We start from the raw sequence: 13,134 nt of genomic DNA, 5'->3' as shown, positions 1-13,134 counted from the left end.
TACCAGCCTTCGGTGAAAAGAAGATGCGGGTGCATTGCGATAACGATAAGGATAAGACTTCAGACAGAGATGACGAGGTAGTGAATGGCGGATCACGTGGCCGGGGAACGCGGTGGCTTGGCAGACCAAGAAGCGCACCTGCAGTCATGACTTACTGGAGCGTTTCCCGCAATTCCAGGTGTAGGCACGGCTGGCATCGCGCCCGTGTAACTCAATTGTGATCCATAGCTGCTACTAGAGAACGACCTGCCATCTTGTCAGCCTTGGTCACGATTTCATCACATGTTCTTCGCTCCTTCACGTTTCGCGTACCTCACAGGCGGTGCCGGCGCAGCGGCAGCTGCCAGAGCTGTTAAAGCCGACAGACCTGGTAATGACAATCGCGGTTCGGAATTGTAGTCCCGGCCTACGTTGACGCTTGCACTCCTGGCGTGGTACTGTGGTTGGTTGACAAACTGACCACCAGTGTACGGAAGATTCGTGGACGCTGGACGGGTGATATCCCTCCCATACACAGCCGTCGGCGGTAGAGGTGAGCTGCTCCTTTGATAGTCTGTCCTGTATCCTTCCAATCGCGTGTCGCTCAGCGGCGTCGACGGCGGCCGGTATGTAGGGTCGAGCGTGGCCCGAAAGAGCGGTGGTGCAACTGCGGACGCCGTGTTCAACGAGGTGAGACCAGACCGTGGTCTCGACGGGTGAGAATTGGTAGGAGGACGCCGGTGTGAGACTCAACGATCTTCTTCCGTATACCGCAGGCACTCGACTGAACCACGATGGTATAACGAACAAGAATGGCCTCGATAAGGAGAGGGATTGTTATCGACGAGACCGCGAACCTCTATCGATACGGGAGCCTCGCGGGTTTTGGATTGCCCAATACCATGCTAGAGTCAGGGGGATCACAAGGCGAGGGATCCTGGCCGGCGAGGAAGATGCTGGTCCCGCCGATGAGGCTAAAAGCACGTCTAATTGCGCCCATGTCTTGAAGATGGATAGAGTAGGTGAGATCACCTCGCACCCTGGTACTCGTAGAATACCACTCTGCTGGGTGCAAGAAGATCATTTCCGTGCTCGATTGTTCCCGCGTGGCTGCCAATGATGAGGTCTCAGTCACTATTGGCAAAGGCTCTGGAATGAGTTTTGAATTGACCCGCATGTTGTCCCTGTGCGACGAAGAATGGCGAATTGGCGCTGATTTGGCCACGTTAGCAAATCTGGGGAAGATGAAAGAAATTGTCCAATCTCGCGGTGGAGACGCCGGCTTCCGACGTGCCCCTTTTGTATCGCGCCTGTGGCACAGTCAAACGACATGGCTTTGCTCGATATGGCAATAGCCGCTGGAACCATCTCCTTGACTGGGCGATTCGCAGCTGTATCTTCCAGAGTCCATGGTGTAGATAAAGTGACGTTGGGGCCCAATGCTCCTGAGGGTCCAGAGGGCGCCGCGCAGCAAGCGGCTCAAATGCCAGTGGCCTTGGGTCTCGTCATGTCGACCGACAGCCTCCTATTGTGGTTCTCTACGGAGTACTAAGCGGAAATACGCACCGTGGGCCAGACCATGCGTGGATGGTTGATCAAGGCCCGCTGTCCGAGATTTGACGGCGCCAGTCTTGCGCCAGGCGATGGACGTTGGGTAGTGACGATCGAGACGCCATCCAGGCGTGACTGTGGCTGGTGACCTTGCGAACCCTACGAGGACGGCTGCTTGTGGCTGTTATGTACGTGGCTGTTTCGGTCGGCGGTCTGATAATTATTTACTTGTCCGCCCTGTGCTCAGAGACCCTCAGACCTACAACTATGGCCTACTCCGTACAGATAGACCGGGACGTTTCTACTCAACATTTGTTCCAACCATGTCATTGCTACCGCCCACACACATCCGAGACACCGTGTATATAGCTTGTACCTCGTCGACACGCGCAAGGGAAGAGGCTGTCAGCCAGATATCTCGCCAGCCTTGACTGTTACCAGAGGGGCTCGTACTTTGCTGGCATGTCGGTCGAGACTGAACAGCGCGATCCTGCAAGTCCTGGCGGGTCACTGATCAACAAACGGAAAGGCCTCTACCGGGCCCTCAGGATGGGGTCAGCTGCATCCTGGAACGTGCTGCTTCTGCTTATTGTCTGAGAACTGTCTGAGTGCGCCTATTAGCAGGGCCGTCTGCGCAACCACTGGGCATATAATCAAATGTACGGACAGCATTGATACCGACGTTGCTCTCGAAGCCTATTGCTCTCGAACCTCCGACCCGAGTCTTGAGGAGACCAATAATGAAGTCAGGACGTGCCTGTGCTGTAATAATGCACGGCTCTCGGATCGTGTTCGCCGAGGCGCTGCCCGAAGCCTTGCAAACAAAGTTTCCGTGAACCTGGCTTGATCTCATCCGAGTCACTACTGTATACGATTCAATGTGCTTTCCCTAAGCGGTTTACATCTGCCTGTGCATTAGAAGCCCGATCTCACAGCAGGAACTGTGTCAGCATGTGAAGGCACCTCGACAATCTTAAACCCTCTCCTCCCTTTCACCCTTCTACCTCCCCGTCATCCGCGTCATGCCTCGACACCGAGGGACCTCAGGTTATGCCCGCTTAGCCCAGGCAGACGAAGACGAGCCGTTGGGAGATGAAAACTCCGGAGATGAGGACGAAATCAACAATCCCTCACCGTTGTCGACGCGGTATGCCTCCATACAACCTGCGCCGCGCGAGTCTATGCGCCATCACGACTCGCGCAAGCGACCGATGCGCAGGGTCCGAAGTAATTCTTCGGGGGTGGATATCAAGGCAATAAATGCCAGACTCGAGAGATGGGCAGAAGAGATCGCATCCAAGTTCAAGATTAGCTCGGTCAAGGGCAAGACACAACAGGAGGAGCAACTAGAGATCCACCATTCCGTCTTCCAAGCTCCCCCAGACATCCGCCCATACACAGCTTCGCAGCTGGCCACCTACAACGCCGCGGAGACGGATCGAATGACACAAATGCAGTTTGACGACATCGTCGAGAGCGTCCGGGTGGCAATTGAACTGGGAACACATCCGAAGATGATCTCACAAGGGAGTTCGGGCAGTTACTTTGCGCGGAACAGCGAGGGCAAGGTCGTCGGAGTGTTCAAGCCTAAAGATGAAGAGCCCTATGCTTCGAGAAATCCCAAGTGGACAAAATGGCTACACCGGAATCTGCTCCCCTTCGCCTTTGGCCGTGCATGTCTGATCCCCAACTTATCCTACGTCTCCGAAGCTGCTGCGTATGTTCTGGACAGCCAGTTGCGGACATATATCGTACCTTACACGGATGTCGTCTGGTTATCGTCGAAGGTTTTCTACTACGACTTCTGGGAAAGGCGGAGCACGTGGAGTGGAAAGAGAGGCCTGCCGGCCAAGCCGGGTAGCTTTCAGGTTTTCCTGAAGGGATTCAAAGATGCCAACATCTTCCTACGAGAGAACCCCTGGCCCGATCAAGGAACCGAGTTTCGAGCAGATGTGGAGACGAAGCGGAAAAGGCGCCCTTTGAGCAATTGCATTCCAGGTGGTCGAGGTTCAGACGATGAAGAGGAGGAAGAGGCACCTCGAGTAGTCTCGCCGCCACCGTTAGAAAACACCCCCAAGTTTCGTTGGACGCCCGTCATCAGACAAGCGTTCCGAGAAGAGCTGGAAAAGCTCGTTATCTTAGATTACATCATGCGGAACACGGACAGAGGATTGGACAACTGGATGATCAAGATCGATTGGAAGACGGAAGAAGTGTCCATCGTTGCAGAGCCGCCGAAAGCGAATAATACGACCGAGAATGGAGATGCGCATTTACGCCCGCCGTCAGTCAGCCCGAGTATCAACCCGCAGCGACCCGAGTCCAACACTTCGAGGCCCTACAAGAGGTATGAGGCCATGGAGAGCCGGTCAGGGACGCCTTCAAATGCACATGAGCCGCAATGCTCGATCACGCTCGGCGCCATCGACAACAGTTTGTCATGGCCCTGGAAGCACCCTGATGCTGTATGTAGCAACCCGCCCGTTTCTTGACTATGCTGACTGCCGAGATAGTGGCGCAGCTTTCCCTTTGGCTGGTTGTTCTTGCCGGTGTCCTTGATCGGACAACCGTTTTCAAGGAAGACACGAGAGCATTTCCTCCCTCTGTTGACGTCAACAGCGTGGTGGAGTGAGACTCAACTGGCGCTACGAAGGGTGTTCGCGCTCGACTCGGACTTCAAAGAGAGCATGTTCGCGCGGCAAATAGCCGTGATGAAAGGCCAGGCCTGGAATGTCGTCGAGACGTTGAAACAAGAGGACCACGGTCCTCTCGAGCTGACCCGCCGGACGAGGGTATGCGTCTGGGACGATCTCGTAGATGTCCCCGTGGCGATACCGATGCGTGTCCCGTCCGCCGAGATGAGCCGCCACAAAGCGCGCCACGACCGCCCGCAACAAGAAGAAATGGACATAGGTGCTGGTTACGGGTCCGCGCCGCCTCGACAACCGCAATTCGACCTCCTCGGCTCTCCGACCGCCGAACTACCCAATCCACATCGCTTTGACCTTACGCGTGAAGACAGCGCCGCAGACCTCGGCCATGCCTCTGCCGACCTGGACCACCTGAGCAGCACGGCGCCAGCTTTTGACTCGCTCGACTACGCACGCGAAGCCCACGGCAGTCTGGGTCACCATCAGACCGGCGCCACCCTCCCGACCCGGCCGAAGCACAAAGCGCGCTTCAGCTTCGAGTTCCCTCGCCAGGCCTCCACCAGTAGTGCGTCACCGTCCCAGAAGGATCGATCTCGTAGGCAGAGATCCATGTCCACGAGAAGTGCGTTTGGTGGTGGAGCGAAACACCACAAGTCGGCCCCCACCATGGTATATGACGGGGATGATTTTGACGAGGGCGACCTGGGCTACGCGGCGGCGAGTGATTTGGATAATACGCACAAGAGGAAGGTGATTGTCGAGAGACTGGAGACGGTGAAAAGCAAGAAGCCTTTCTTCACGTGGTGTTAGCTGGGCGCGACCTGAAGAGCGTGGGGCGCGAAGTTCACGTTACAGTACAAGAAGAGGATGGACAAGCATCCAAGTCCTTGTCCGTGCCCGCCTCTGCATTATACCGACGGATTGTTTCGCTATAGAACGATATACCGCACTGGGAACATGACTGGTCTGGGCTGGGCTGGGCTGGGCCGGCCCTCGCTCAGAAAAGCAGAAAGTAAAGACTGCATCTAAACGATACGACTGGACTGCATTGGGAGGTACATTCATAGCATTGCATTGCATTGCATGGCCGGGACTCCCGTGGCTCGAGGTCCAAACGATACAGTAGCGCCATCCAGTCGATAGTCTCGTACTTCGTCATGCGGATGAAGGGCACGTTCGTCCCGTGCGAAGCGTGTACGGGATAAATAAATACAAACTGGCGTGGCACTGATTGCTGGAATCCTCACATTTAGTACAGTAATTGCTCTAAGTAGAGGAAGAGTCCTCCGTACGAGATGGTCTTGCTGTGATAGCGACGCTACATCACCGAGTTGTAGTGCCTACCTGCAATGCATACCAGGAGCCACGGTCTCAAGGTCGCAAGCACGCCAAACGCCAGCACCAACCACGCCATCGTTCCCACTCAATCTCGAGGTTTCGTGTCGTGTCGTGTCGTGTCGTGCCGTGTCTGCTTGTATCGCTCAATGTGTATGGAGTACCATAAAGAGTACGGTATATACGTATGCCAGGTTGGTGGTGCCACGAAAGAAGCGTGTATCAATGCTTTGATGCGCCAGGCAGGACGACACGCATACGGTGAGTGAGCAGCAAGAACTCCAAGTTGAGCTTGGAAATGCTGCCCATCTTCACGACTATGAGAAATCCTCCTCCTCCTTCTCGATCGCGTTCTTGACCCGCAGGAACAACGTCGTCTTCCACTTATCCAGCTTGCTCAACTGGTCGAACTGGAGCAATTTATCCGTAAAGCCCTCCTGGTCGCCTTCTTCCACACACCCCACCAGATCCGTCAACAGCATGTTCTCCCTGGTGCTGGCAAAGCTGCCGTCGAGTTCGCGGAAATGCTCCAGCGCTCGCCTGGTGGCCACCTGGTCCCCAGCCGCGAGGTAGCAGATGCCCGCCTTGAGGAAGTAGTCCTTGACGGACCAGCGCATAAGGTTGTTGTTCAAGCTCGACTTGGCCACCGCCTCTAGTTTCTGGATCGCGTTCTGGTAGTCGCCCTCCAGGGCCGCCAGGTCCGCGACCTTGAGGTACAGTTTGTTGGCGAGCGCCTCGGCGTTGTCCGACTCGTACCACTGCGCGGCCGTGTCGTAGGCTTCGAGCGCTCTCTTTTGGTCGCCAATCTCCATCTCGTACACTTCGGCCAGGTTTTGCTGGTGCGTGGCCGCCCGCCGGAAGTTGCCCTTGGAGGTGTAGTGCTGGATTGCTGTCGCGAGGACGCGGGCCGCGTCTTGAGGTGACTCCTTTCTGTAGACTTTGAACGCTTCGGTGAGCGTGTTGGCCATGTCGTCCGGTTCGTTGAGTTTGGACTGTTGGATCGAGGCTGCCTTTTCGAATGCTTTGCCGGCTTCGAGGTCTGCGTGGCCATATACGGTCAGTGTATCTGTCTTTGCGGACTGTCCATCGAGGTGATGGTGCGGGATAGAAATGCGAGGCTACAGCGCTTACTCTGCTTTTGTACCCGGAAAGCATTCGCGGCTTGTGTGTATAGATCGGCGGCGTTCTCCCATTTCTCGCCTCGTCCGCCGAAGAGACTGAAGCCGCCGGTTGCGCCTTGCGCTGCCTTGTCGGCTTTTTGTAGCAGGACCCGAGGGTCTTGAGCCATGGCGAGAGGAGAGGACTAGGTGATGGGAAGTGTGAGGGAGTAATCAGTATCCGCTCGGTCGTCGGGATATCTTGCTTGGTAGGAGCGTAGCAAGGGTCGAGGTTGAATTGCTACCAGGTTTGAATGTATATCTGTCTTTCCAGACGTTCGATTGATGGATCGAGTTAGGGCGCTACTATGGGCTCCAGACCGCAGACTGCATCGTGGGAGGGAGGCCTGGGAGGCCAGGGAGCCCCGCCAAAGCGGTGGCCTATCGAATCGACGTCACCATGCCGCTTTAAGAACATTTGGCACCTCCATCTGGACCGCGATCTTCACGTCAATACTACCAGTAGGATCCAAGGCAGTCCTACATTAGACGCATACCATGCCTCGGCCGCCTCGCCAGGCGTTCAGCATCCGTACAGCATTCTGCGGTCCCATAACCAGCCCGTCACGAGAGAAGGAACTCCGCCTAGTCAGGAAAATCGACCTTTCCCCCGAGATAGAATCGCTCCTGGAGACTCCGACCTGGTCTGTGGCTTCATTATTACCTCCCGCTCCACCTCCACGGAAAGAGCGCGACGCCTCCGGTTTACGCTCGCGGCAACGACCTACCTCAGCATATGAAACTGAAGCCGAGACTGAAGAAGAAATCACAAGAGACAAATTGCACCACCTCCTCAAGCTCTCCGCGCTGCCGTTGCCTAAGTCCCCAGCAGAAGAGAGTGCAATGCTGAGTGATCTCCGTGATCAAGTGCACTTTGTCAAGGAGATCCAGAAAGTGGACACCACCGGTGTACAACCTCTTGTAGCGATTCGGGATGAGACCTCCGAGCATAGGCGGGAACAAACAATCACGCGGGAGAAACTGGCTGAATACCTGGCTTTGGAAGAGAAGAAAGGGAAGAATGGTACCATCCGGCGGAGAAGGGACACCTATCAAGTCACGAGTTTTTCCCCTGATAGCCAAGCATGGAAGGAGGACCCGATCGCGTGGTCCAGGGTGGAGGATCCTTGGGCCACAGGGGAAGGTGCTGAGACCCGACGGATGGGCAGATTTTTCTTCGTGAAAAGGAGGCAGGATAGTCCTATGGGCGAAGAAAGAGATAAGAGCATTAATGGGGAGCGAGGCACCTGGACCACCAAACGACTAGATCTTTCAGACAGCGCCTTTCGAAACACAGAGCCATGAGACTAATCTTCCCAAACATATCGACCCTGGCGCGGAGATTTTGTAGGATGGTTTCCCACCTACTTTGGCACCATGGGAGAACCTCATCTTCACTCTCATCTTTCTGTCCTTGGAGGTCGTACATCTCACATTCAGGAACAGGCCACCATCAGCCCCAAAATTGTCGCTGGTGAGTGTCGAAAACCCTCAGAAAGAACACAGGTTCAGACTCGAGTCTGGGAAGACTGGATTCAATCGACTTGCTTTTACTGGTCGTATCATCCGACTAGGAGAGAACAGTTGACTTGCCCACATCACGTCTACCCTGATGTTTGGATCCAGTCCACCGTAACCAGAAGGCATGAACGGCGACTTGTCTGAGATGAAAAAGCAATCCAGCCACAACAAACACAAGCCGACCATATTTCATGGGCTATCGACCCAACCCCAGAAGCTTTTGTTCTTGCAGCGGGGTAACCGCTTGATCTCACTGGCCAGATGACAGCATAGCCCTAGTGATTCGAATATATCCCTAGCAATGAGAGAAGTGGATTGTGTTTGGTCAATACCCGATCTCTTCACGCTGCTGAGCCGGTGGACGGTAGTGAAGCCATCAAAGCGCATTGGGAGGAAGGCATGTCCGCCAATGAGAAGGGTATATTCCCTCCTTCTCTTCTTAATGGAATCCTCTTCTCCCCCTGGAAATCAATTGACCCGTCCAACGGGTATACGACAGACGGATATACAGGCCGGGGAGATCACCGGAGTCCTACGAGCCTGGTCGAAAAGATCAATGCAACCAACATGGTGTAGCATTTCGAGATATTGGTGCAAAGAAGCCACTACTACTGCTTGGTGTTGACTCGGGCCCCGCGCCTTTCCTACAACTACCCGGGGACGCCAATGCCCTATGCGCGAGAGTCTACGGGTCCCACAGACGAGAGCTGGCGTTTAGCAAATCTATGCCGAGATACATAAGTCCGAGAGGACTGTGTAACGCAACTTCTTAGTTCCGGAGACAAGAACTGGCGTTTAGCAACCCCATGTCAAAACATATGAATATAGAAGGACTGTGCAATGCACTTACTGCGCCATCGGGGCGTTGAGCCCCGTCAAACTAGGTAAACGCACTGTACAGTAAGTGAGCCCATCCCTTATCCGTTGCCCGGTTCTGACGCAAAAGGTATGGAAAGGGAAACAAAGGTCAACTGTTCAGGTAGTCCAAGCGAAAAGACAGTATCTCCCATCCTAGAGACGCAGCCATGTAGCCGGCCAGTCAGAGTGATACACGCGCGGTGAACGTCGATGGCAAGGTCAATGGAGACGCGCGGGACCAGTCGTCGCCGTCGCCATCGTCTTCGCTATTGCACTAATGGCGCCAGTTACACTTATCTATATTTCTAGGCACGATGTACATGATACGTATCTAGTATCTATACAATGTCGATTCTACAGTACAGTACAGTACACTCTACATAACACCTACATACAGTGTCGAGGTCGCCCAAGCACAGCACATCACATCACATCACATCAATACCCCGTGTCGGAATACGCTGGACCGTTTATCCAGTATCCAGGATGCACTTCTGGCCGGGCTCGTGGTCATACCCCTGGTGACCCTTTGGAGCGTACTGCGTAGAGAACGAGAACCGCAATGTAGTAAGGAGTACTTGCGTACCCAAGTAGAAGGGAATCACTCAGGACGCTATAGCACGTCATGCTTGATCATGCGATTAGATGCATACCATCCGGAGTAAACAGAGCATGTATGCCGCCGGTTTGTGTACGCGCACGCATATGTGATATTCGTCCAGCTGTCTTTCTGTCTTTCTGTCCTATGTCCCCGAACAAATACAATACATCCTGTCCAGTGACTAACAGACAATCCTCGTCGAGAGCCGACTCCCATCAAAGCCCAGCCGCCATCATCAGCCCGTATCCCACGGTGATGACGATGGCAAAGGTGATGATGCTCGCAGGCACGCCGCGGGTCAAAAAGTGCTTGACGCGCAAATACCGCACGCCTGTCTCGGGGACTTCCATCATGATTGCAGCTACAGAACACAAAGCGAGGTTAGTAAAAGTATTCAGAGTAGAATCAATTGAGAAGCTTAGGAGTTGCGGGAGCAAAAGCCAACTCACTCATATTTGGAAATCCGCTCGTCGGCAAGCCCATGGCGGCGCTGCACATCAAGGCTGCGCCCATAACTAACAGATTCGGATGCGGTTCCTTCATTCCCTGGCCGACCTGCTGGACTAGCGGCAATATAATCAGCGCGGCCACCGTGTGGGAGATGAATGTAGCGACGACGAGGACCAAGGCCGCGAACACGACGAGCACGCCGTAGATGGACAGGTTGTCGACCTGTTCCGTGATGGAGCGGGCGATGGTGTGCAACAGGCCCGAGGACGATACGGCGCGCCCGAGCGACAGCCCGCCCGCCGCGAGGATGATGATGGTCCACAGGAAGTTGTTAAAGTCTTCTTTGGTGAGGATGCCCGTGCCGAAGAAGAGGACCAGCGGGATGATCGCGATGACGCCCATATCCCCGAACACGCTCTCCAACTGGTGGCTCGTGCACCACAAGACGATAGTCACCAAAGTGACGAAGATGATGAAATATTGGACGCCGTTCAGGCTGTCTTTCATGGGGCGGATCGGGACGATGGTCGTGCCCTTGCCGGGCTTGAAGGTGACAAGTAATAAAAGCCAGATGAGCACGATGCTCAAGATGCACACGGGGAGGGCGATGAAGAACCACACCCCCCAGCTCGGCGCGGGTTTCATGTTCTGCAGGGCGATGATGTTCTGGGGGCTGGCGATCGGGGAGGCTGCTCCACCGATATTGCTCGCCAGTGCGATTCCCAAGATCAACGCCTTGGACATGTTGCTGTCACTAGGTAAGTTGCGCAACATGGGTTGAATGATGCTGAAACACAGCACCGGGGCCGCAACATTCGAAATCCACATGCTCAGAAACATGCCCACGAACATGTTGGTGATCAGCACGTTGCGGGCCTTGGTGCCGGCCTTGCTGAGCACAAATGTGGCCATCATCTTGGCGATGTGGTATTTCGAGAGCGCGGCCGCGATCGTGAATCCTCCCAACAGGAGCATGATGACGGGCGTCCACATTGCCGCGAACACGGCCTTTGTCGCGGCTTTCGAGTCCAGTCGTTGATGAGGTTTGTCGTCGGAGCGCATGATCCGCAGGACGACCACGAGGAAGGGGATGAGCAGGGAGGTGACGAACAGGGGTATCACTTCCGTGGCCCAGAGGAGGGAGACAAAGACCAGCATGGCCAGACAGTTTTGCTGTTCGGGTTTCTTCATGATCGGCACGTACAGCAGGGCCAGGAATATCGCGAGGATGCCAACCAGGGCGAAGAAGGTGCCGCTGAACAGCCACTTCGGACACCGGTAGCGTCCAACGGGGGTGACAAACTCCTTGGTCTCGATGGCTTCGCGATCGCCTTGTAATCGAGCTTTGGACGGATCTTGCACCCCGCCCAGGAGAGTCTGCCTGATACCAAAGTTGGCCGCTTGAGCTTTCCGTTCAATGCCAATCATCTCGCGCCACACGGTGTTTCGTTCCCAGACGACATGCTCGCGAAGATGAAGCCGCAGTTCTCTCCTCGCCATGGCCTGGTCGCCTTTCGTGACAACGTCGGCGTAGATCTTCTCGATTTTGGCGATGTTCTCGTCCAGATGGACCATGGTCTTCTCTTGGAAGGGATATGATGGATTGACCGACTTCTCCATGTAGTCCTTCCGGATGTCGCGGTTGCAGACCTTGTCGTACTTTTTCGCGGCTTTCTTAAAGCCGGTCTGGTTGAGCTGGATGAACGACTTCAGCTCACACAGCGAGACGTATAGGCTGATTGTCCGCTTTTTCAGATTGATGCCCGAGTCGTAGAGTGCTGACAGCTGACCAGGCTCGGAAGCCTCCATCTCCATGGCGAGACTCGGTTTCCTTCTCAGGAACGTGGGTGAATCAAGAGATCTCAGATCGTCGCGCGAGTCGGCCATGGCTGAATGGGCCGATGCCTCGCCGTCCCAGGCGGATTTGCTCCTCGGCCTCCCCGTTGTCGACGGCTTCTTCTTCTTGATCATGGCGGCATTGTCTTCAGCGTCACTATCGCTGTCAAAGCCCTCGGGCTCCTCGAAGCTGATGCTCATGGTCGAGGTCCTTCTCTTCCGCCGGAAGGGGACGTTGAAAATACTCGACGAGCGCTGGGCTTTCCTTCGATTCTCCGTCTCGACCACGGCGTCCATGTCCAGATCACGCGTCTCGGCTTTATAGTTCTCTGCATCTTTCAACAGGTGATCAAGTTCGCCGAAGATCTCCAGCTCCTTTAAGCGATAGAAGGAGCACACCTTGTCCAGCTCCGAGTCCAGCATGCGCTTGAAGATGGTGTCCGGGTCGAGCGATCCGCCCAGCAGAGCTGTGTTCTCCTCATCTTCCTGTGTCTGCGCTTCGCCCGGCTGTCGGTTGATTTGCTTCTCGAGAGTGTAGATGAGCTTTTTGAGATTGCTGTAGGCGATGTAGTGACTGCTCCAGTCAGGCACGGCGTTGAACTGAATACTGTGTGAGAACTTCATGGCTTCGTCTCGGTCTGCGAGCTGTTCGAGTTTGGAGAGGCGTTTTTCGAGCCGCCTGGCTACGTGTGAGTGCTTGTGCTTGCTACGGCCGTTGAGGGGTTGGAGCTCGATCGAGGCCCGGCCCGCTATGGTCCCAAGTGCGTCGGATGGAAGGCGGCGAGCAGTAGAGCTAGAGGAATGGTCTTGACCGGCTGGATAGCGAGGCTGCCACCCGCGCATTCGACATGGATGGACGGTGTATTTGCTTTGGGCAGTAGTCGATGCGGAAAGGTGCAAGGCTTTTCACCTCGAGTCAGGTGGAGAGGGTCGCTCAGTAGACGATTGGGTTGCTGTACGGTCCGGAGTTTAAAGACTGGGCGTGGTGTTCACGCGATGGCGATCAGTTGGGGCCGAGGGGCGATTAGTGGCACCTGAGTTAAGCCTGGGCGGGCAAGAGGTTTACTGCAGGCCACCCCTTAAGAGATAATTAGCGAGCCCGGGAGTACGACTCAGTGGGGGCTGCAGGGCAAGGCAGGGCAGATGTCCCGATCCTAGTGACGAAATTGACGGAGCCAAACACTCGCTCCAGGTC

The 13,134-nt window shown here is 55.2% G+C and overlaps 4 protein-coding genes across 4 annotated transcripts; 2 read left to right on the top strand and 2 right to left on the bottom strand.

Moving 5' to 3' along the window:
- Positions 1 to 2,552: 2,552 nt before the first annotated feature.
- A1O7_09404 (uncharacterized protein) lies at positions 2,553 to 4,991 on the top strand (the record flags this gene model as incomplete). Its single annotated transcript, XM_007763392.1, has 2 exons — positions 2,553 to 3,995; positions 4,044 to 4,991. 2 exons carry the CDS (start codon positions 2,553 to 2,555, stop codon positions 4,989 to 4,991), a joined length of 2,391 nt encoding a protein of 796 aa, XP_007761582.1.
- Positions 4,992 to 5,833: 842 nt separating this feature from the next.
- On the bottom strand, positions 5,834 to 6,804 carry A1O7_09403 (uncharacterized protein; the record flags this gene model as incomplete). Its single annotated transcript, XM_007763391.1, has 2 exons — positions 5,834 to 6,555; positions 6,648 to 6,804. The coding sequence occupies 2 exons, from the start codon at positions 6,802 to 6,804 to the stop codon at positions 5,834 to 5,836; spliced, it is 879 nt and encodes a 292-aa protein (XP_007761581.1).
- A 367-nt stretch (positions 6,805 to 7,171) lies between these two features.
- On the top strand, positions 7,172 to 7,978 carry A1O7_09402 (uncharacterized protein; the record flags this gene model as incomplete). Its single annotated transcript, XM_007763390.1, has 1 exon — positions 7,172 to 7,978. The coding sequence occupies one exon, from the start codon at positions 7,172 to 7,174 to the stop codon at positions 7,976 to 7,978; it is 807 nt and encodes a 268-aa protein (XP_007761580.1).
- A 1,890-nt stretch (positions 7,979 to 9,868) lies between these two features.
- A1O7_09401 (uncharacterized protein) lies at positions 9,869 to 12,563 on the bottom strand (the record flags this gene model as incomplete). The annotated part of the gene is made up of 2 exons (XM_007763389.1): positions 9,869 to 10,014; positions 10,103 to 12,563. The coding sequence occupies 2 exons, from the start codon at positions 12,561 to 12,563 to the stop codon at positions 9,869 to 9,871; spliced, it is 2,607 nt and encodes an 868-aa protein (XP_007761579.1).
- Positions 12,564 to 13,134: the final 571 nt, after the last annotated feature.

The sequence above is a fragment of the Cladophialophora yegresii genome, assembly GCF_000585515.1.
Source record: "Cladophialophora yegresii CBS 114405 chromosome Unknown aczIN-supercont1.7, whole genome shotgun sequence".
Taxonomy (NCBI): Eukaryota; Fungi; Ascomycota; class Eurotiomycetes; order Chaetothyriales; family Herpotrichiellaceae; genus Cladophialophora; species Cladophialophora yegresii.
The sequence above is the reverse complement of the archived record's forward strand: the minus strand, read 5'-3'. Positions and strand labels throughout refer to the sequence as shown.